The sequence below is a fragment of the Diadema antillarum genome, unplaced genomic scaffold (genome assembly GCF_040938485.1).
Source record: "Diadema antillarum isolate AM-2024a unplaced genomic scaffold, OU_Dant_1.0 seq00000124_RagTag, whole genome shotgun sequence".
Classification (NCBI taxonomy): domain Eukaryota; kingdom Metazoa; phylum Echinodermata; class Echinoidea; order Diadematoida; family Diadematidae; genus Diadema; species Diadema antillarum.
In genome coordinates this window covers 3,339,675-3,362,178 of record NW_027271204.1, presented here as the reverse complement: position 1 = coordinate 3,362,178, position 22,504 = coordinate 3,339,675, and the positions used below count along the sequence as shown (strand labels likewise).

At 39.6% G+C, this 22,504-nt stretch overlaps 1 protein-coding gene across 1 annotated transcript; it reads left to right on the top strand.

Moving 5' to 3' along the window:
* Window positions 1-511: 511 nt before the first annotated feature.
* Window positions 512-22,211, top strand: LOC139727301 (cationic amino acid transporter 2-like). Its single transcript, XM_071638255.1, has 13 exons — window positions 512-755; window positions 6,007-6,135; window positions 7,857-8,012; window positions 8,928-9,272; window positions 10,494-10,716; window positions 11,231-11,370; window positions 12,908-13,010; window positions 14,415-14,608; window positions 15,308-15,474; window positions 16,520-16,628; window positions 17,504-17,746; window positions 21,516-21,644; window positions 22,207-22,211. The coding sequence occupies exons 1-13, from the start codon at window positions 512-514 to the stop codon at window positions 22,209-22,211; spliced, it is 2,187 nt and encodes a 728-aa protein (XP_071494356.1).
* The last annotated feature ends 293 nt before the right edge of the window (window positions 22,212-22,504 follow it).

The following is a 22,504-nucleotide window of genomic DNA, read 5'->3' as shown; positions in this document are numbered from 1 at the left end:
CTGTTTTCAAACGCAGGTCTTGTCACAGTCGGTTGAAAGTTCACAGCCAACAGCTTTGCCATTTCTCATCGCTGGCATACGTGCTTTTTTCATTCATGAGCCATGCACACAGTACGGGTCTTGTGACCTAGCCAGTGGGGACTATGCAGTCTTTTCCTTTCTTGCACTAGCAGATCACAGCCTGCCGATGTCGGACCGGCTTTTTACAACATTTCGTCAACCGTCTCTCTTTTTAAAAAGTAATAATCTAGTCCTAACTTGATCATAGATGCCGATTCTTTGGGTATTCGGTGTTTGTTTCTTATGATCACAGATTTCTTAAAAAACAACAACAACAAACACACACACACACACACACACACACACACACAAAAGCACACACACAAAGTACTCAAAGCAGACAGACAAAAACTTTTCGTGTGTGTCCATCTGAGAGAAAATATCTAGAAGAGATCCGTGCGATTCATTTACGAGGACGATTTCGACGGTCTGTGGTCCTGTTGAGCACACGATGACGACCTTTCGGCGCCTCGCCGGAGTGCTTCTCCGGAAGAAGCAGATCAACACCGATCCGACCTCGGCGAATGCGTCTCAGCTTCGGCGCTGTCTGTCGGCCTGGGATCTGATCCTGCTGGGGATAGGGAACACCCTCGGAGCTGGAATCTACGTGGTCACCGGGCAGGTGGCAAAATGGCAGTCTGGACCTGCCATCGTCGTATCGTTCTCGATCGCCGCCATCGCTGCCATCTTAGCAGGTAGGCTTAGGGGTAGAGAGAGAGAGAGAGAGAGAGAGAGAGGGGGGGGGGGGGGGGAGTAGGATAAGGGCATGGGTTCCCTATGTATCTTCCAATTCAACCGAAGAGAAAAAAAAACATGGAAGATTGATGTATGTATTGTCTTTAATCATCATTGGTGGAAAAGTTATCAAAAGTTATTAACCGTGCGTCCTATATAAGCACCTGTAAGACTAAGTTTTGGGTTGGAATAAGGGTGTCACTATATTTCAAGGGTGAGGTTAGGAAGGGGTCGATAAGAGACACGTGTGCTCCTGATTTTTTTCTCCATTTAATCGTTTCAAAATATGTTCGTCTGTCTGTAAAGTCATAAGTTTTACTGAAAGCCGACTTTAGCATGTCTGTGAGGTAATGTGTGAATGTGTTTATGTCTAATATACGCTTGAGTGTATTCATAGGATGCGATGCATTGCACGTAGGCCAACAGCTACATGCAGTGGAAGCCGCTAATGGATTATGCACGTGTGCACGTTAGCATTTGGACCAGCTGACTAGATGAATAATGTTACTGTCGTTTGGGCCTCTTGATTTAATCCATTCATGATTACAATGTAATGTCGTTACATGAATACCAACACAATTTTCTACTTGCCATTGCTGCCACCAACACAGTGATCAACATGGAAATGACCATTATCAGAACTCCATGCATAGTACACTCGCTCCGCTACACTATAGTCATCCGATCATTACCATGGCTACCATCATCACCATCATCGCTTTTGGCATTCCTGCAACCATCGGTTATTATGATAATCCCCATTATCTCCATTACCGGCACCATTAGGCACCATTATCAGCATCATTATCACCACTATACGTCATGACTAGCACGGTCTGTACATCACGATGCTGACGTGAAAACACCACTACCACCACCACTACCACTATACCACCATTTATCATTACCAGCAGTGGTATCACCATTAAAGATTTACACCACGATCACCAACAGATCGGCCTCATTACCACTACCGCGTACCACCTGATGACTATCATAGTCTTTTATCTCACTTTTATCATTGCATGAACGCCATCGTTATTATTATCACCACAATAGGCGCTACCACTATCATCGTCACCATCATGACCATTGTGACTATACCATTAAGAACATCACGATCACCAACACTGGTACCGCCACCTAATGACTCGACCTGTCACCTTACCATAACCACCATTATTTTAACCATCATCATGATTGATTCTACCATTATCACAACCATCATTACTATCCCTACCATGATCCTAAAGTCACAATAATGTTAATCATCGTTATGTTCACCATCGTCACAATTATTAGCATCACCATTTTAAACACTATTACGAACACCATTGACTACCATGATTACCCATGATTGTTATCATTACCATCACAATAATATCAGTTGTCTCTGTATACGTGACATGACTATGGTCATTGTTACTCCCACCACAATCTCTGCAACTATCGCCACCACCAGCACCACAATTTCAACCTCTTCATAACTAAGCCGATCTTTACGTCAACGTGATGACATGATCACCGCCATAACTCAACATCACAAATTCCACGACAACCATCGCCATCACCATCATGGCATCACATCACCATCAGCACCAATCTGCACAAACCCAAGGCTACCAACAGCACCACAATCTGCTCCAACTCAAGGCCATGGAGACCTTGATATCAACACCATGATATGACCACCTACATCACGACTGAATCACCACAACCACTACGACTTCATGGCAACTATCGCCACCACCACCACCTCCATCATTACATCACCTCACCATCAGCACCACAATCTCCACCACTTCGCGGCCGTGGCGATCTTACATCAACACTATATGACATGACTACTGTCATTACTACTGAACCTCCACAACCACTACAACCATTGCCACCACCACACGACCATCATGACATCACCTTAGCATCAGAACCACGATCTCCACTAACTCATGGCCGTGGCGATCTTTACATCAACACCATGACATGACTTATTACGATTGAATCGCCATAACCACTACAACCTCATGGCAGCAATTGCCACCATTACTACGACCACCACCATAATGGCAGTACCTCATCATTAACCACCACAATCGCCACCAACTCACAGTCTTGGTGATCTATACATCAACATAATGGCATGACCACCGTCATTACATTTGAATCACCACAACCGCTACAACTTCAACCATCGCCACCCCACCACCAGTACCACAATCACCACCATCTCCTGACTATAGCGATCTTCGCATCAACTTGACATGACCAACAAAGTGTTGTTGCCTTCTTTTTTTTTATTTTTGCACAGAAGCGTGCAAACATTGCCAAAAAATAAGTTCAAATAATTGTAAATCGATTGTCGTTGTTATCATTATTATTAAATTGATTATTTCATTTTTTTTTAAATTTAGGTAATGATATATTCCACTCTTTCACTTATCATCTATGTCGAAATATTATGAAAAGATAATATAGGATAACCATCCTGAGACAAACAGTGTTAAGTGGCATAGTGGCATATAGACCCAATCAGCCAGAGATCTTTGGCAGAGATAACCAATTACAATTACCGTCATCAGCCACGTCAAGAACGTCCACTACGTCTTCGTAGTTTCAATCATAATTTTACATATGATGGGAACAATTAATTCCATGACTGTCTAGATCCTTCAGATAATATGAATATTTGATTGAAAACATTCCCCTTTCCACTACTTTATCATCATGATAGTTTTTTCAATTATTTTCTAGCCATTACTGTAACCATCGTCATCATCATCAATAGCTTTGTTTAAGTATCAATCTAAATACCATTCTGATGGTGATCATTGTCGTTATCATACATTGTCATAATTGCCTTTAGGATGTTCACCACTCACATTACGCTTAAGAACATGACGTCTTATCCTTGTGAGTTTTGTTGTCCACCTTGTGCATTTGTCGGTTTCCTCATCTGCCAAATTGAGCTGCATTTCTTGGGCCTTTCTACATTCAAATGCATTCCGCCCCTGTAAACTGCGAAATTTAGTATTATCTTGTTGAGTTATTAGGTAATCTTAACGGCTTATGCGATTAACAACAAGTATTTGGCTTGATTCCAAAAATTTAATCGGGTGTATTGTGAAGGGCCAACATTCTCGGTCACGGCTGTGAAAGCAACAGGTGGTATAACAACTTTTGAATGAGATGGGTAAATAAAATTATACAATGCACTGCATGAGATAGCATTAACTTTGCCCTTTGAGAGTGTCATGGGAATTTGGGCCATAGTCAGCAAGTCCTTCGGGCTAGATTTTCTTTGATAATGACCTGAAAACTGCCTCAAGGAGATAGTTCACAATCTCACTATGAAAGGTCTGTTTATCAAAATTATCTTGTGTGCGTGTGTGTGTGTGTGTGTGGATTGATTACTGTCACGGTAATGCAGAACTTAAGAAGTAATCCAGATGAGCTTAGTTACAGTTTGTGTCGACAAATACCATGATGCATGCAATAAGTTTATTTCTGTAAAAAGAAAACAAAATAAACATCCGTCCAATGCACTTCAATGCAAATTCTATGGAAACATCGTATACGCATGTCTAACATTATAAATCAGGCTCAAATGTTCTGTCCTCAGGCTTATTAGCTCACCTGAGCCGAAGGCTCAAGTGAGCTATTGCGATCGCTCTTCGTCCGTCGTGCGTCGTGCGTCGTGCGTCGTGCGTCGTGCGTCGTGCGTCGTCCGTCGTCCGTCGTCCGTCGTGCGTAAACTTTTTACATTTTCATCTTCTTCTTGAGAACCCCATGACCGATTTTCACCAAACTTGGCAGGTAGCATCCCTAGGGGGATAGGATCTCAATTTGTTCAAATGGGCACCATGGCCCACCTGGGGGGGCCCCAGGGGGGCCCAAACACCCTAAAATAAGGAATCTTTAAAAATCTTCTTCTCTAGAACCAGAAGTGATAGGGCTTAATTGATACGTTGAGTAAGTACATTGATGACTGTAGTTTCAAGTTTGTTCATGGGGGAATCAGGGGTGCCCCCCTTGGGACCCAGGGAGGGGGTGGGGAGGGGTCCTAATGGGGCCTAAATTGTACATTTTCATCTTCACTTTGAGATCGCCATGTCTGATTTTCACCAAACTTGGTAGGTAGCATCCCTAGGGGGATAGGATCTCAATTTGTTAAAATGGGCACCATTGCCCACCTGGGGGGTCCCTAGGGGGCCAAACCCCCTAAACTTAAGGAACCTTTAAAAATCTTCTCTAGAACCAGAAGTGATAGGGCTTAGATGATACTCTGAGTAAGTACATTGATGACTGTAGTTTCAAGTTTGTTCATGGGGGAATCAGGGGTGCCCCCCTTGGGACCCAGGGGAGGGGGTGGGGAGGGGTCCTAATGTGGCCTAAATTGTACATTTTCATCTTCACTTTGAGATCGCCATGTCTGATTTTCACCAAACTTGGTAGGTAGCATCCCTAGGGGGATAGGATCTCAATTTGTTCAAATGGGCTCCATTGCCCACCTGGGGGGTCCCTAGGGGGCCAAACCCCCTAAAATTAAGGAACCTTTAAAAATCTTCTCTAGAACCAGAAGTGATAGGGCTTAGATGATACTATGAGTTAGTACATTGATGACTGTAGTTTCAAGTTTGTTCATGGGGTTGGCGGAATTAGGAGTGCCCCCCCCCCCCCCCCCTTAGGACCCAGGAGAGGGCTGGGGAGAAGTCCTACAATACAGTTGTAATGGAGCCTGAATTGTACATGTTCATCTTCTTCTTGAAAACCTCAAGATGAATTTTGATCAAACTTAGCAGGTAGCATCCCTAGGGGGATAGAATCTCAATTCCTTCTTGGGGGGGGGGGGGGGACTAGGGGGCCCACCCCCCCCCCCCCCCCCACATTAAGGAATATGTAAAATCTTCTGCTCTAGAACCAGAAATGATAAAGCAAAGTTAATGCCATGAGTTTGTACATTGATGACTTTAGTTCCAAGTTTGTTAATTGCAGATTCAGATCCAGGACTGCCTGCCCCCCCCCCCCCCCCCCCGAGTTGAGGGGGGGGGGGGGAGGGATCCATATGCAGACCTAAAGTTTCCAATGTTCTCAGGTAAGAGTGTGCAAGAATGCATGAAAGGTGAAATTGCGATACTCAGGTGAGCGCGTGACCCGCGGGTCTCTTGTTTCTTTTATTTTGCGAGTGTCTGCCATTGTTTTATTTTTCAACAGGTACATGTTTTGCCGAGTTAGGGGCTCGAGTGCCGAAGGCGGGCTCAGCTTACGTGTACACCTACGTAACAATGGGCGAGTTTATCGGCTTCTTCGTCGGATGGAACGTTCTTATCGAAAATATTTTGGGTCAGTTTTCCTGTTTAACTCTTAAAGTACAGCCATCTCAAATTACCATTGGAATTGTATATGAACTAGTGTATAGAGTGGTGATGACAGGCTTAATGTCGAAACTGAATGGCGCGATGCGCCGAGGATCACATCATGAAGAGAATAATGTGACAAAATACAATTTGACTCATATAACAGAAAGCACATACACTGAAACACACGTAAACACATACACACATACATGCATGCATACACATAGATATAAAAACAAAGGAGCACCTCACCTGATCGTGCATATACTTTTGTACGGTTATGTACTAAACTGCTAGGGTGGGCAGGTAAATTGTTTCATCAGTGCTAGAGTTGAGCGTGTGTAATTGTCGCTGGATTGCCTTAAAAAAAGAAAAAGAACACGAATTGCATTCAGTTAATGTGATTCATTGCAAATCATTTTATCAAATTATAAAGACAATACACATACAAATTATCACAAATAAAGCTGAAGAGAAATGCAAACAAATGAACGAATCGCCTGTTTTATACTGTTGTGACTGGCAGCAGGTGGTAGGAGGCTAAACCCTATGAAATTTCTACCAGTCTAAACAGTCAACACAAGGACGGCTTTTTACATTACTTAAAGAATCTGAACATGGTTTTGGTGTGACAATATAGCCTCTGTAAATCTTAACATCGTGAACTTAGTGCAGAGACAAGGACAACAGGAAATCCAGCGCTGATACATGTTACTGCAGTTACTCTTCTGAGCCATCAATGAAGTGAAGTTCTTGTTAATCACAGAATGTAATTTCTTTTAGTTGTGCGAAAACGCATCCCTGTAGTAGTTTTGACTGACACATCTATAGTTCAACGGCAAAGGTCATCCTTATCATTCCTTTCTTGCATGACCCAAAGGTCTTTATTTATCATCAGAGTGTAACACAATATCGCGACTGAGCCCCCTGTGTGCCGAAGAACTCAAGATTTCTCTTTGAGGGAGATTTTACTCACCAGAGATGTTTAATCCAGTAATGTGCCCTAAAAACCTACCCATCTCCAGCTGAAATTAAAGGATTGCATCTTTGTCATGTTTGTTTTGGGCGCAGCGGGTGTGCCCCCTTTTTTTTTTTGCTAAAACAAAAGAAATTAAAAGAAAGAATGGAGGGGAGGGGCGCCCCCTTTTACTTTTGTAAAGGCTCCCCTCCCTTTACGGAATTCCTGTATCCGCCCCTGATAGCTGTTATTGGTCATTTCCAAGTGTCAATATTCAGTGATTTTTGTTTTTAATTTCAAATGCTGCAGAGACTTAATGTTTACTTTGAAACAAATGAATTTAAACAAATGAATGTAAAATGCTTACCCTATGAGTTATCAAGTTAAGGAATCGTCGTCCCATTTCGCACAGTTTCTCCAGTAGTTTCAATTGCGTACGTCATGCCATAACGGTACACTTATTTTGATTCCACCAGATTGAAGAACTAAACAATTTCATCAACCTTTCAGTGAAACCGCCAGAAATCTAAACACAACAACATCAGCAGCACAGAGTAGGTCTATTTAGCATCTCAGATGAGAGACTCTGAGTGATGAGGACTATGAAAGGGATATGTAATCGCATAAAAATAATTGAAGTGGCTGGTAACTTCACTTGTTTATTGTTCGGGTTCATTCTGTGCAACATCATCAAAATATGCCCGTCATTTTTTTCAGTGAATAAACATAACAATTTTCGTGTGACACAGGTGCTGCATCTGTTGCCAGGGCAACCACCGCTTACATCGACTCGCTGATTGGTAACCAAATGGATGCCTTTCTGTCTTCGAATTTCGCGATGAACACGTCTTGGCTGGCGAGTTACCCGGATTTCTTGGGCTTCGCGTTCTGCATAGTGTCATCGGGTATGTCACGTGACCAAATTGTAAGCTTTATAGAACGTGTTGTTGAAAGCATCACTTGTCACCCACGTACGTCACTGCTGACGTAAGCTGCTGCTCTTCTTCGAATAGAACTGGCTTCTGAGTTTCACATATACGCCAAAGACGTTGCATTTCTGTTTGTTTAAAGAAGATGTGAAGGTATTTGGATGAAATTTTCATGGAAGTTCAGACTTAGACTCCTAAGTTAAGATACGAAATACAAAGTCCTGGTCATTATCCAGATCATCATCTCTCTCCAGGGAGTTTTGAAGGAACCATACAAATTACGAGGAAGGACAGTTCCGATAGTTTACTATTATATACTTTGTTTCTTCAAAGTATGCTTTGGATGCTTGGTCAAAATACAATGCATTCATACATCAATTTCCATAACGCTACAAAATTTGATCTGATTATGGGCAATACATACCTACTGGATCTGGCGATCCATAGTGATTGAATGAAAAACTAATGCATTACCATTGTTCAATGGTAAATACAGAGGTATCATACTTCTATCTCAAATGAGTCCATGTAAACTAACATTATGTGGCCATTGTTTGATAACGTCATCATCTCTTAAAAAAATAAATGACTCTTGACATCCACAGCAATGCACTTGATTAAAAAGAATAGATCAAAATAATTTATATCATGTGAGGCAGATATACGAAATTATTAGAGCATGCAAAGCTTGACCCTTTTTCTTTTTTTTAAACATATTGTGTACGTCTACAGATACTGAAACTGATGTTTTGTTTCAAAATGTACGTAGTACTGTGGCGTGTACGGTTTTCGGAATGCATGTCAAATAAGCGGGAGGTGACGAAACTCCACAAAGTTCTTTCAAAATGATATTGATTATAACTAATCCCCCCCCCCCATTTGATTTTTCAGTTTTGATGGGCATCGGCGTCAAGACCTCATCCGTTTTCAACAACGTGTTCACGGGACTCAACCTCTTTGTCATCCTCTACATCGTCATCTGCGGCTTCTTCAAGGTGGTGCCGTCAAACTGGTCCATACCCGTTAGCGATCTCCCTCATGTACCATGCGACGACGTGCCCCATCGGGCCTCGATGTGGGCCAACGGGTCGTCGTCGTCAGTGGTTACCGGTGGTCCTCGAATGTGCTCCGAGTTCGGAGCAGGTGGATTCTTTCCCTACGGCGTGGGAGGCGTGTTCAGCGGGGCGGCAGTATGCTTCTACGCGTTTATTGGATTTGAAGTAGTTGCAACCGCAGGTACCTGATCCGTCCATTTTCATGTTCACGTGATATTCCTGCAAACCCTATCGCGGAATGACGAAATTAGCATATTGATTTGTGTCTTGTTGAAAATATTGACCACACTTTGAAATAAATTGATGTTTTTATTGTTGCATATCATGTAGTAGACGTCCTTTTGTCTTAGTGCTTTGATTTAAATGTAATTCCACCCTATTGAAAGTGGGAGTAGAGAAGGCAAAGAAGATAGTCGAAGTTTTAACAAAAAGTCACAATAGCATTTTTAATGAGTACATTCATTCAATGATTATCAAGCAAAGCAGACAGATCATTGTATAAGTAAGGCAAAAACACACAAATTGTGATGAAATTAAATCCATGCAGTAACAAGGCAGGAATAAAAACAATAGTAAAAGAAAACATTTCAAATTAGTTGAAAATGTCACCATTTGTTAGAAAAAATACAATTGTTAAATTGCATATAGAATTGAACGTTGAACATTGAACTACAAAGTACACGTAGTACTAAAATCACTTTCCAATGTCACCTTTTTGACATTAAGACGCAATATTGTATACAGCGAAAATGGTATCACCAGCTGGGATACCAATTCATAAAACAACTACGTATCAAAGTTAGCTTTATCGATGAAAATATAGATTTGAAGTTTCACATTTCCCCACGGAAAGTGATATTGGTGTCAAACACTCAAGCAAAGTAGACCAGACAATCATGCAATGTTTTGTACACTATTATGAAAACGACGTAATCACACTTTTAACTACAACCCGTGTAAATTCTTCGTTGCTTTTGGTTATAAGTCAAGACTGCAACAATGCTTGAGAAATTCTTTAAAAGAACTTGATTTACACATGTATGTCAAAGAGTTAAATTCAATCAAGTTTTCCTTATATACAGATACACGGGAGACCAGCGATAAGGTGACATTTATCACCGCTACTCCTGAAATGTGCTCATATGGTTGCAACTATTACCGTTTCTTGAGAACGGGCAAACTTAAAACTCCATAACTATCATAACAATTTTGTCCGATTTTTGTAAAACCTCTTTCATTATGTTTAGTTAATCGAATGCACCAATACTGTCGTGTTGAATATGATGTGGAATTCAATGCAATGCAATGTCTGAAGAATTATAATCGCTACAAAATTCATTCAGATTTAGAATTTTGTGACCACTACAAATTCATCCATATTCATAATTTCGTGACCAATCAGGCGAGGAGGTGAGAAACCCACAGCGTACTCTGCCAATAGGGATCCTCGTTTCACTGTCCCTCACTTTCCTGGCGTACGTGGGCGTGTCTTCGGTGATGACTCTCATGTGTCCGTACTTTCTATTGGATGAAGAGGCGCCTCTTCCTGTGGCATTTGACGCTGTTGGTTGGACGGTAGCGCGTTACATCATAGGAGTGGGAGGGATCTGTGGCCTCATCACAAGGTAAACTGCAAGGAAGTTACTGTCTGTCACTACCCCCTTTATAACCGCATTCAAATAGTATTATTCTCTATTATTCATTATCATACGTATTTCAAAGGATCGGAAAGAGAACAAACAAACGCCCTGTTTAAATGTGGGCCCATAGAAAAAAAAAGTTATTCTTTTGTGTACGATGCAGAAACTGAATCCAGCATATATGCTTCAAAAGACAATTGGTAATATATGTGAAATTTACGTAGTGCAACCATTTTACGAAACACATAGGTATATAGAAAACGCTAAATTGATGAAAAAGGGCTTCAATTACATTTTAAAATGAAGTAATGCTTCCTCTTTGTTTTACTTCATTCGAAGAACAGTAATTTTGTACACTGCCGTCCACTTTCAAAAATTACTCTGTTCCTCGTTTAGCACGAAATTCCATGTGCAATGAATGCAGAATCATTGACACTAGCATGGTTGTAGGTTATACGAAACGTGTAGTGTGTAGTATTTCATGCTTTTTCACTTCCAGTCTCTACGGCTGTATGTTCGCCCTTCCCCGCTTCCTCTATTCCATGGCCGAAGACGGGATTATTTTCCGGTTTCTGGGCACTGTTCATTCACGTTTTCGAACGCCGTTCAACGCCTGCCTTGTGTCCGGCGTCATTGCCGGTAAGACCACTGTGTAACGTAAATTTATGGACGAAATACCCAAAGACTCTCATATCGCATCAAGGTAGGAGGAGTTTAATTGCAATACCGGCGGGTTAAGCTTCATTTTCAAACATTCTAATATAAGTCCGCCAGCAATTAGAGCAAAGTAAAACCTTTCAAATGATACATCACTTATTCAAATTCATGAAATTCTTCCGTCGAGGTGTTTTCATTGCAATGTATTGATTGACAAATTGCCCTACATCGACGTAAATAAGCACCGAGTTGATCAGTGTTTTAGTAATAGTCATGATGAAAAATCATGGGCGTACATACTCGAGCAGGATTCGAACCTACGACCTCCTGATCACCGGACAGGCGTTATCTCAACTAGACCACCGAGCTTTCGCCCGACAGCAAGTGTCGGTTCTTATCCTTATAGCATGCAGCGGGTACTGCGTAATTATGGGCAATTTGTCAATCAGTTGCAATGATACATCACTTGTTGTATTACAAGAAACATTCTTGAAGTTATGATTAAATATGTCCCATGCATATTTTACTCTTATCAATTTTTTAACAGGTTTAATCGAAAATATCTCATATTGATAGGAATGGATTTAACTCCTTTTGCGATGAAACTTTTCATATGTCATGATAGATTTCACGTACATGAGCTCCAGAGCGACACAAATTCTCTTCCTCTGTTCTTTTACAGGTCATTTTTTTTAATGAAATGTACCAAAAGTAATGTAATTTATCCAATACATCTTCCTCTGCCTCTTCTTATTTCCTTATCTTATCTCCTCCCACCTTTGTTGTAGTTTCATGTGAATTTGTTTGATAGTAACCCTCGCTGAGATGTAAGATTGATTGAACCAAGGGATCGTTTCCAACTAATCTCTTGTGTTCTTTTCTTATGATTCCACCATTTAAGAAGTAATATCATAACTGCGTTTTGGCATTTGCAAATGTCGTTGTTATGCATTGAGATTGATATGAACGAATGAATGAATAATGATTGATTGACTGAGTAAATGAATGAATGAATTAATGTGTCAATCTCAAACAACCACGACCGATGTGGCAAACTGGATATCAGTTTGAAAAGCTCATCATATTTCAATGTCTGTGACCTTGAGACAGATTCGACAACACTAATCATATCATCGTTGATACCAAGATGTTCCCCAGTGCTATATGAAACATCAATTTTTACCAAAATTAAACTGAGAATGGAGAGGAAAGGAAAGAGGAAATCTAAAGGTTCTAGAGTCCTCTCTTCATCACGATTCAGATCGACCCCTGAATAAACTATACTCAGTGCAGTTGTCTGTGTTTTTTCTAACTACGTTGTTTCCTTGATGTTTTCTGGAATAGTACCATAAACATAAATCTCATGTATGGGAGCCCTTTATTTTGGCACTGTTGACTGAATTCCACAAAGTACTGTTCATCAAAATCATTCGAGAGCGTATGACAATATAACAAAGCAAAGTAGTGTGATATTGATTTTGTGGTTTCTATATAAGAGTGGATTCTCAATTCTTCGCAGGTATCATCACCCTGGTCATCGACCTCCAGTCCCTCGTCAGCGTCGTGGTCATGGGTGCAATGGTTCCATTTCTGACCGTTGCCGCCTGCGTCATCATGCTCAGGTGAATCAGTTGTCAAGTCGGTGTTGTGTATTTCGACGATTTTTCACTTTTGTATTCTCGATGCTTAATGCTTGAGAAGTGTTGACGAATGGGTCCTTGATTCATTAGAATAGAAATTTGATTGCGTCACTGAGAATCGAGAACTATTTGATCATATATAATACTGCCTGCCTTATATGCAACTGTCGGGTCTTCTCTTCTTTTGTTTTGTCAAGCAACATACACTGCAAAAAGTCCGGTGTTAAATAGTGAACACCGAGCTGGTGTTAGATTTTCGGTGCTCATTTATGGTGTTAAATTAACACCTCCGGGTGTCATTTCCAAATTTTAAACTGTTTTTTGAAGAGTTTCTTAGTAACTGCACTTCTTGTTGATTTTTAATTTAAACAAGACGATCAAGAATTTTACATTAAAATACTAGATTTTTGAAAAAATGTGAAAATAAATTTACACCAAAGTAACACCAGCTGGTGTGGTCTCTTATTGAAGCTGGACGGGTGTTAAACCATTGATATTAACACCAACAAATATCAAATCAACACCATGTGGTGTCATTTTTGAATTAACACCAGTACACTGTGAAAATAACACCAGGTACAGTGTCAAATTAACACCACAAAGTGTCAGGTGAACACTTTTCAACACCATCACAGTGAATTTTTAACACCTGTGGGTGTGGTCCTCTATAGAAGTTTGATCGGTGTTAGATTTAACACTCGTGGTGTTAAATCTAACACCGATGTTTTTACAGTGTAACGTGTCTATGCATGTGTAGACGTGTAGATCGAATGTGATCATACAGTGGAAGAGTAATCTTGTAACTTTCATACTATGAAGGCTCCATGACATTTCACACTTACAAACATGTGCACACTCACGTACGCACACGAAATATGGCTTATATCCATGTGTCAATATAATATGTTCCTTCTTCTGTTGTGCATAAGTTGGATTGCCGCACAGGAACAACAAAATCATATAAAATCGTATAAAATCGTCCAAGTCACGCCGTGGAGTGTTGAAGAAAGGGTGCACTTCACGAGACCGACACCCACGAGTCATACAACCCATGAGTCATACAGCTCACAAGTCATACAGCCCGTGAGTTATACAGCTCACGAGTCATACAGCCCATTAGTTCGACACTAAGCTAACAAGGTCCACGAGACCGACACATTAAGCCCCGTGTTGTATCTGTCAAACTCGTGGGCTGTTTTTACCTAGTGTCGAATTCATGGGCTTTATTTGTCTAGTGTCGAACTCATGGGCTGTATGATTCGTGAGCTGTATGACTCATGGACCTGTTTTCAATGTCGAACTCGTGGGCTGTATGACTCATGGGTGTCGGTCTAGTGGGATGACCCCTTGAAGAAATCTAATGCCACTGTTGTTTTTCTGGGACAGATACGAGCCCGATATGTCGGCACCTGTCTCCTCCCACACCTTCCTCTTCCCCGAGATCGACGGTTATCGGTCCGGCTTCGGCGACGCCCGTCGATCGGCGGTCTCCAAGTTCCTCAGCCAGGCCTTCTGGCCCATATACGACGAGCCAACGCCGCTCTCGTTTCGCGTCGTCATCGTGTGCGTCATTCTGTTGAGTAAGGGTTGTTTGATGAGTATGGACAGAACGCTACAGACAATGAGAGTTTTGTTGAGAGCAATCACTTTTGTCGATGCAATCACAAAAGGCCAGAACGTCACCTACTATATCTAAAACAGAGCAGAGAATATTCTGCACTGCTAATGAAAGTCTAAGAACATCAAAGTCAGTGGGGGATGGGGGGGGGGGGGAGACTCATTAGGTTAATTTTGTATAAAGAAAAGAAATAAGAAGATAAAATAATGGGGGGGGGGTGCTCCTCCCCTTTCATTTTGTAAAGGCGCCCCTTTTGAATTTCTGGATCCGCCCCTGAAAGCTAATGTTTTCAAATTTGATGAGATACAAGTCCAAGCTTATCTTATGGGAAACAATATAATACACTACATATATTCTTGTCAATGTTGTTCGGAGCATACAAACAAGGGCAGTAACTGTCCATTGCAAGCTTGTTATAAATACAAGGATTTGCCCTGCAATTACGATTACGATATCAATATTAATGATATGTTGATTATCATTAGATCAAAGGTCTGTGATATCCGACCCCCCCAAAAAAAGGAGACAAACAAAACAAAACAAAACAAAACACAAACAAGAAAAAATAAACAAAAACAAAACGGAAGCCAAAAAAAGAGAGAAACAAGTACCGAAAATGATGCATAAAGAGTAAATTCAGTGCATGTTTTTCATCTTACAGTTTGCTCTTGTTTTGGCATGGACGCTATGATCATCTTTGGCGGGGAAGACCTTATTGACAGAAGACCCTGGGCCATAGGGGCCGCAAGTGGTATAGGGGCCTTCATCCTTCTTCTAATGTTCATCATCATCAAGCAACCGCAGAGTACCATACCTCTTGCTTTTAAGGTGAGGGAGCACGGTTATATGAATGCGATTTTTCCCCTGACAGAATATTAATCGTATTTTATCATTGTGAATTACGCGCACGAAGAAAGCTAACTACAATCTCTGACAATAGAAAGGAAGATATTATTAAGCAGAGGGGTGAAGGTTGCGGTGTGAGATTTCTTCAATTTGTCTCCCTCTATACAAATGGAATTTGTAGGATCGCAAATGATGATCTATGGTTTGTATATGTTATCTTATATAACAAACATGTCAGAAAAAGGAACAACGGGACTCGAACCTGTTATCTAACAGCTGTCCCGTCAGCGACACTACCACCAGGCTATCCCTGGTTGCCGGCAATGACATTATGAACTTGAAGCAAATACCAAAGCTCCGAAATACCGACATTGTTATGTTATTAAAGTACAGTAGTCCAGGGCGGACAAGGCATTAATGAGAACAAGACATCATTAAGCAGAGGGGTGAATGTTGAAAGTTGGAAGTAGATGACAGGTTCAAGTCTTATGGTTCCTTTTTTCCGACATACCTGTGTTCAGAATTATAGATCAGCAGTTGCGATCTTATAAATTTCATTTGTAGAGGGTGACAAATTGAAGAAAACTCGCACCTCTAACTAAAATACTCGGAAATCTGAAAGTCCACCCTAAAAGCAGAAGAAGTTACGATTGAGTTTTACTTAATTCCGTGTGCTGTCGTCTCTGGCTGGGAAATCTGTAATAATTCTTGATGTCACGTAAGTAAAGGGAAATCAATAAAAGGTATATCAATATCACAAGCAACTGAAAGAGTGTCCCTTGCTTTGATTGACAAGAATGCACATAATACTGTTGATCTTGTTACCAATAAATGGTGAACAAACCAAAACAAGTCATTCTGCCTTTTGGAGGAGCTGAGTTTTATCCTGTTACGATGTCCTCGATCAGCTGTCGATAAAATAATGTTTCCTCCTCTTTTTTAAAAAAATGACAATGCATTACTGACGACGATACATTCACCTAATCCCACATATTAATTATTATGTTATGTTTTCTTACATTCTTAGGTTCCTCTGGTGCCACTCCTACCCACTATCAGTATATTCATCGACTCCTACCTTCTGATGAAGATGGACGCCATGACGTGGGTGCGATATGTCGTCCTCACCCTGATAGGTGAATGGTCCTTCTTTCTCTCTTAATGTGCCCATATATAATATATCTATATCTATACCAAAAATAGAACAGTACTCAAGTTCATACTGTCATACCAACAGTCTATTTCAAAACATAAATTTTGGTGCGACTCGCCCTTTATAAATAAGTTAGTGTTCTTGATTCTCAAGAACATTTTCGGACGAGTGGCACGAAAATTTATGTGTCAAAATAAACTGCTGCTATATCAGCATGAACTTCAGTTCTGTTCTATCTTTGCACCGACATGTGGACTACGTAGGCCTACTCATATAAACACACACATACACACACAAATATACAGGTTTATTTATATATGTACACTATACGTATACACAATACAAAAATGTGTTTGAATGTAGCATACAATATTATGTAAGCTTATATGCAAATAGGTATGTATGTGTGTGTTATTATATGCATCATGCATAGGTCCTACACAACCAATATACCAAAATATATACATGTATATAAGTGCTAGCACATTAAGTAACAATGGTTGAACCTGTATGCATCACCGGCCATCTTGAGAAGAAAGCTGACCATAAATTGGTCACTTGCAATTAAAGAAGATGCTTCAAGCGTGGACAGGAGCTTGTCACTGTCATTCTTACCCTATGAATATGTTGCAAGGATTTAGGCCTACTCTCACATCAATTTCACATTTCAAACATTATCAGCAAATGTTAATCTCGTTGTGGCAGTCACTATGAACATCATTAACCTAAGATTTCATCATGTTTATCATAATCTTCAAGGTGTAAGATGTCCCTACGAGAAAAATCCTGTTGAAATGAAACGATTTTAAGTTTCCACAAATATCGCTAGACTGCCTTTTATCTTGTGTTTCCACGCAGGTATTTTCATCTACTTTGCGTACAGTGTGTGGCACAGCAAAGAACGCTACCCAAAGAAGAGATACCGTTATCCGAGCACGCGGTCCGAGGCGCAGCAAGGCGGGCGATGCCGGCGAACGAGCAGCGTGATGCTGTGCAGCGAGTCCGGCTGCACGCACGATCTCCCCCATAACCTGCTCGAAATCAGCAAGCAGGGCAACGTCCAGGACAACGACAACGAACCGCCCGAAGTCACCAAGCTCAGCGATCCGTGATGACGTCGAATGATATACGAAGCGGAGCCGAAAAAGATCGTTTCATTTCCACATGATCGCCAAAGACCACTATTTAGAACAGTAGATTTTACTATTTCATATACCGAAATGGCCAGCGCTTTTTCTGCTAGCAGAAAAAAACAAAACACACACACACTGAACGTTTTAAGACCATAGACCTCATAGTAAATAATGTATTTGTAGCAAGATTTGTGATTGGTCGCTTTGGTAATATGTGACATACATTGTTTGCCAATTATGCATTTTTAACGCGCACTGTGACTATATATAGGGAGGTTCTGTGACAATGAATCCCTGTGCGGGAAATCAATTCTATGAAATACAGTACCTCATTTTAAGATGCGTCCTCTGTCGGGGATTTTCAAGACCCCACCGCCAAAAAAATAAACTGGCTCACCGGCCTTCATCATGCGTTTGTTTCACTTTTACCCCTTCGGCGTAAGGGTGAAACATAATTGCACGTTGGCCTAGTATAACTTTGTGCAAGGATGTATGTTGTGATCCGATCTCCTATATAGCTAACGTAAGACCATGTTCTATTGTCTGTTTTTCTCCCTACATAATCTCCATACAGACTGACGGTTTTAATATAGCTCTTGTTGCAGTATGGTAAGACTTCTGGATAATCATCCATTAAGCAATTTTCTTATCTCGTATGTAACATTCACTACATGTATATTTAAAGGTGGTGAAGGATTAAATCTACTAGTTAAACAGTTGCGAACCGATGTGACTGTTACCTCTGCCCTGAAGGGAGGATGGCACTCCCCGAATGTGAAGGAAAAACAAAGAAATGAACTTGAGTGAAACATAAGCCAGCAGATTCGCTAGTCTAAAGCATATTCACTACACTCGATACTCGGAGCTGTTTTTAAATCAAAACACGAAACAAAACATTATCTCTCGATGTAGTTGTCTAATCCAACTTTTGCAATCTGAGTCGTGATATAAATCCGCAGATAAAGACAGATACGATAAAAGACCCAATGAAAACCAATCAATCCGCTATTTTTCCACCAGTCAGAAAAGAAAAAAAAATAAGGAAAAGAAAAATGATATTTAATTGGTAATGGAAAATCTTCGTCATCACAAAAGATTTGTAACATTTTATCAAATTGTATTGAAATCAGCTTTGCTGGAATCACCAACGATTGATTGGAAAATATTTGAAAAAATACAGAATTGTATGCATTTCTTTTGCAATCAGATCGTGGAATACTGCAATTGAATCATGAAATAGAACATGTTTATTGATCTAGATAAGAATGACTACAGAATTAAAAACAAAAGGCAGTCTAGTCAAATACTCCCTCAAGTCCAATTCATGTGACATGTTTTGACATCGTCATTTAAGCAAACCAAAAAGTACCTCGTGAAAAGAGACAGCTGAGAGCACTATTGTGTCGTCCGTTTTGAGGTTAAGTTAACAGGGGCGGATCCAGGAATTCTGTAAAAGGGGGGGGGGGGCGTGACTAATATTTCTGGTGCTACTTCCGGGTTTCATTTCATTTTTTCCCTTTTTATTTCATTTGTTTTTAACGAAAAATAAGGGGGGGGGGTTGTGCGCTGGTTGTACCCCCTCTGGATCCGCCACTAAATTAAGGCATAATTTGTCATTTGCAGATGAAACAAAATCCCAGCATTAGTGCTTTAAGATAATTCTAAAATGTGAGTTTGGGATAGAAACAACCACTGTAAAAATTTGAATCCGTACAATTAATGTTAAGTATTATTAAAGAGACAAAATGTGAACAACGGTTATAATAAAAATGTCGCCGGACTAAACTGTCTACAGTTATTGTTTAATGAGAAAAATACTGATATCTCCTTATATTTTAGGCTTTATTGCAAAAATCTCATGTGGTAGGATGTTTTGTGATACAACAGACCTACACATATATGCATCAAATGTGATATCTTGAACATTTTTAAATTGCTGTTCCCAAAGGTAAACAGGACCTGTAATTATTAAGGTCAACTATCATCATGACCTAAGATATTATCTTACAATATATGCACAAGCACTACCAAGCACAGACACTTGACATCCACACAGGAAAACAATGAAAAGGAGGATTTAAACTCTACTGACAAGATGTGCGATATGCTCAAGTTTAGTGTAGGAGATTATGTCATGTAACATTTATCGAGCTCTCCTCTTTTTCTGAAGTTATGACTTTACTTCTATTGTAGCAAATTTTCTCTGCTCTCCATGTCACAAGAACAATTTTATTTCTTGGTGTTTCAATTGTGTGGATTTGAAGCATCAATTTTCATCTCTGATAAAAACTAACACCCGAGTCTACAGCTGTCTTGTCCATCACATGCCACGGTACAGAGATACAAATGTATTGCAATGTCTCATAAGGTGGTTAGCATAAAATATGTCGGTTAATATTCGAACAGACTGATCAAAATCACGAGATGTTATGAGCAAAAATGTGGAATGTACACCTGATATTCATGAGGAATAAAGCAACTTTTCAGGGAACCTACACAGAATTCTATATCGTTTATGTAATCCATCAGAGCATGCTATTGAAACATGTGTCCTAAATAGATGTATACGATGGATTTTGATGTTAACATGGAATGGTAGTAGTTGCCATCACCTGTGGAAGATAAAGTTGGTTTTCAGCAGGAAATGACATGTTGTGGCGGATATGTTAACATTACCATGTACTAATAACACATATATTACAGCCTAAAACATCAAAGTATTTTGGGAATGATACACTTGTGCTATTGTCGAAATATTCTTTAACTGCTTTAAGTTTCTTCTAAAAAGATAATGTCTTAATGTATATGGGGCCACAGTAAGGCATAAATTATGACCTCGACTTCATGTGAAATGTTCAAGCTGCCAAAGCAAAGGTTTCCAAAACCCACTTCCCTGCTGACTTCTGCTGATGTGAATGTCTTCACATAGTCGTGTCAAATGTTGGAATTGTTATACCACAGTGTGTATCACAAATATATGACTACATTGTAATTTGATTTGTCTTTCCTGCACTCTCCTTCCATAGATACTCTCTATCTTTTTATTGGGTTATTGTCAGTAAAGTCGGCTAAAGTAAACACAACAGACACAGAACATGTCTTTTGATTGGAATTCCACCCCAATGTTTATATCTATTTCACACAAAACAGAATGGGCTTACAATAATAATTTTATGTGACACTGGAACATAATAGAGCAATCCAACTGCTGTGCACAGTAAATTTTGATACCCAGTTGCCATTTTCTCATGAAATCACTGAATACTGGTGCATGTATGGCCTCATTTACATGAATGTACATGAAGTTCCACTGACCATTTGACTCAGAGATTTACCTTTGGTTTTCTAGGAACAAGGGAAATATGATGCATTTGCAATTTTTGATTACACCTCGTATCAATGAACTTTATCATTGGGCTGTCCTTTGTGAAGTTATGGTCCAAAAACTAAATTTTTAGTTAACTTCAGGTGACCTTTGACCATGCTATTTAACTTATTACGATGCACATCACAAATGACATATCTATAGCATTTATCAAATATATCTAATGTTTCAGTCCAGAGCCTTGAGGACCATTGTTCTGTTTCTTTTTTTCAATAATCTGGAGACAATTACAGTAATAGGTTTGCACCTAATTAGGAGTATCATAATACAGCTGTAGTTACTGCAATAACTGAGATTATTACAATCTATCATGATTTGAGACTTCTTAAAAAAAATTGGCTTCTGGTTCCAGTTTCAGAAAGTTCTTTATTCTACTGCAATATGCAACAGACAGTCTTGCTGCCAATGACCACAGACCAGGAAGGTCATCAACATGTGATCATGCGAGAGTACAATTGTCATCAAAGTAACAGCAACGGTTGTAAGTTTCGAAATTGCAAACCACTGTACGATTATGACATAACCGGCCATGACAGTTGTAGCAACAGACAAAAAAAAAAGAGAGAAAGAAATAATAACAATGATGATGATGATGATGATGATGATGATGATGATGATGATGATAATAATAATAATAATAATAATAATAATATAATAATATACTACTACTACTACTACTACTACTACTACTACTAATAATAATAATAATAATAATAATAATGATAATAATAATAATGATGATAATGATAATAATAATAACTATTATTATTATCATTATTGTTATTATCATTTTCATCATCATCATGATCATCATGATCATTATTTTTAAAATCCATGAATTATTGTGCATTTCCAACATGATGCTGATGAATTTGCTTCAGGTATTCACATTGTTGCAAGTACATCTACAACACATGAAACTTGAATGCTTTTGGTACTTCACTACCAATTTGCACTGTAGCACTAACCTTGCACTAGCACAGCAATGGACTCAAATCAAAGAAATGCAACATTTTCCTTTTTACTGCCCCCTCCCTATAAAGCATAATCAATAATGCACTGGACTGACAATGACAATTATTCCGTCACTTATCACAAAAACATTTACAATGATGTGCCAATTTTTAGATAAGTCTCACTTGCAAAACTACTGACTGGAAACATAATATTTTAACAAATTCATTTCGTCAAGGTTTGTTGTTTCTGATTTTGAAAGACATATTCAATCAAGGTGGACATCACTGTAAAGATCAAGGATAAAAGATGCTTCAATTCTTTTTTCTTTTCATAAACTTTGGCAGTTAAACACATATCATACAATACAAAAATCAGATATTTTTA

Coding starts and splice junctions, on each gene's coding strand:
- LOC139727301 (XM_071638255.1), top strand. CDS start 512: ATGACGACCTTTCGGCGCCTCGCCGGAGTGCTTCTCCGGAAGAAGCAG. Junction 10,717..11,230: donor ATCTGTGGCCTCATCACAAG/GTAAACTGCAAG, acceptor TTTCACTTCCAG/TCTCTACGGCTGTATGTTCG. Junction 13,011..14,414: donor GCCTGCGTCATCATGCTCAG/GTGAATCAGTTG, acceptor TTTCTGGGACAG/ATACGAGCCCGATATGTCGG.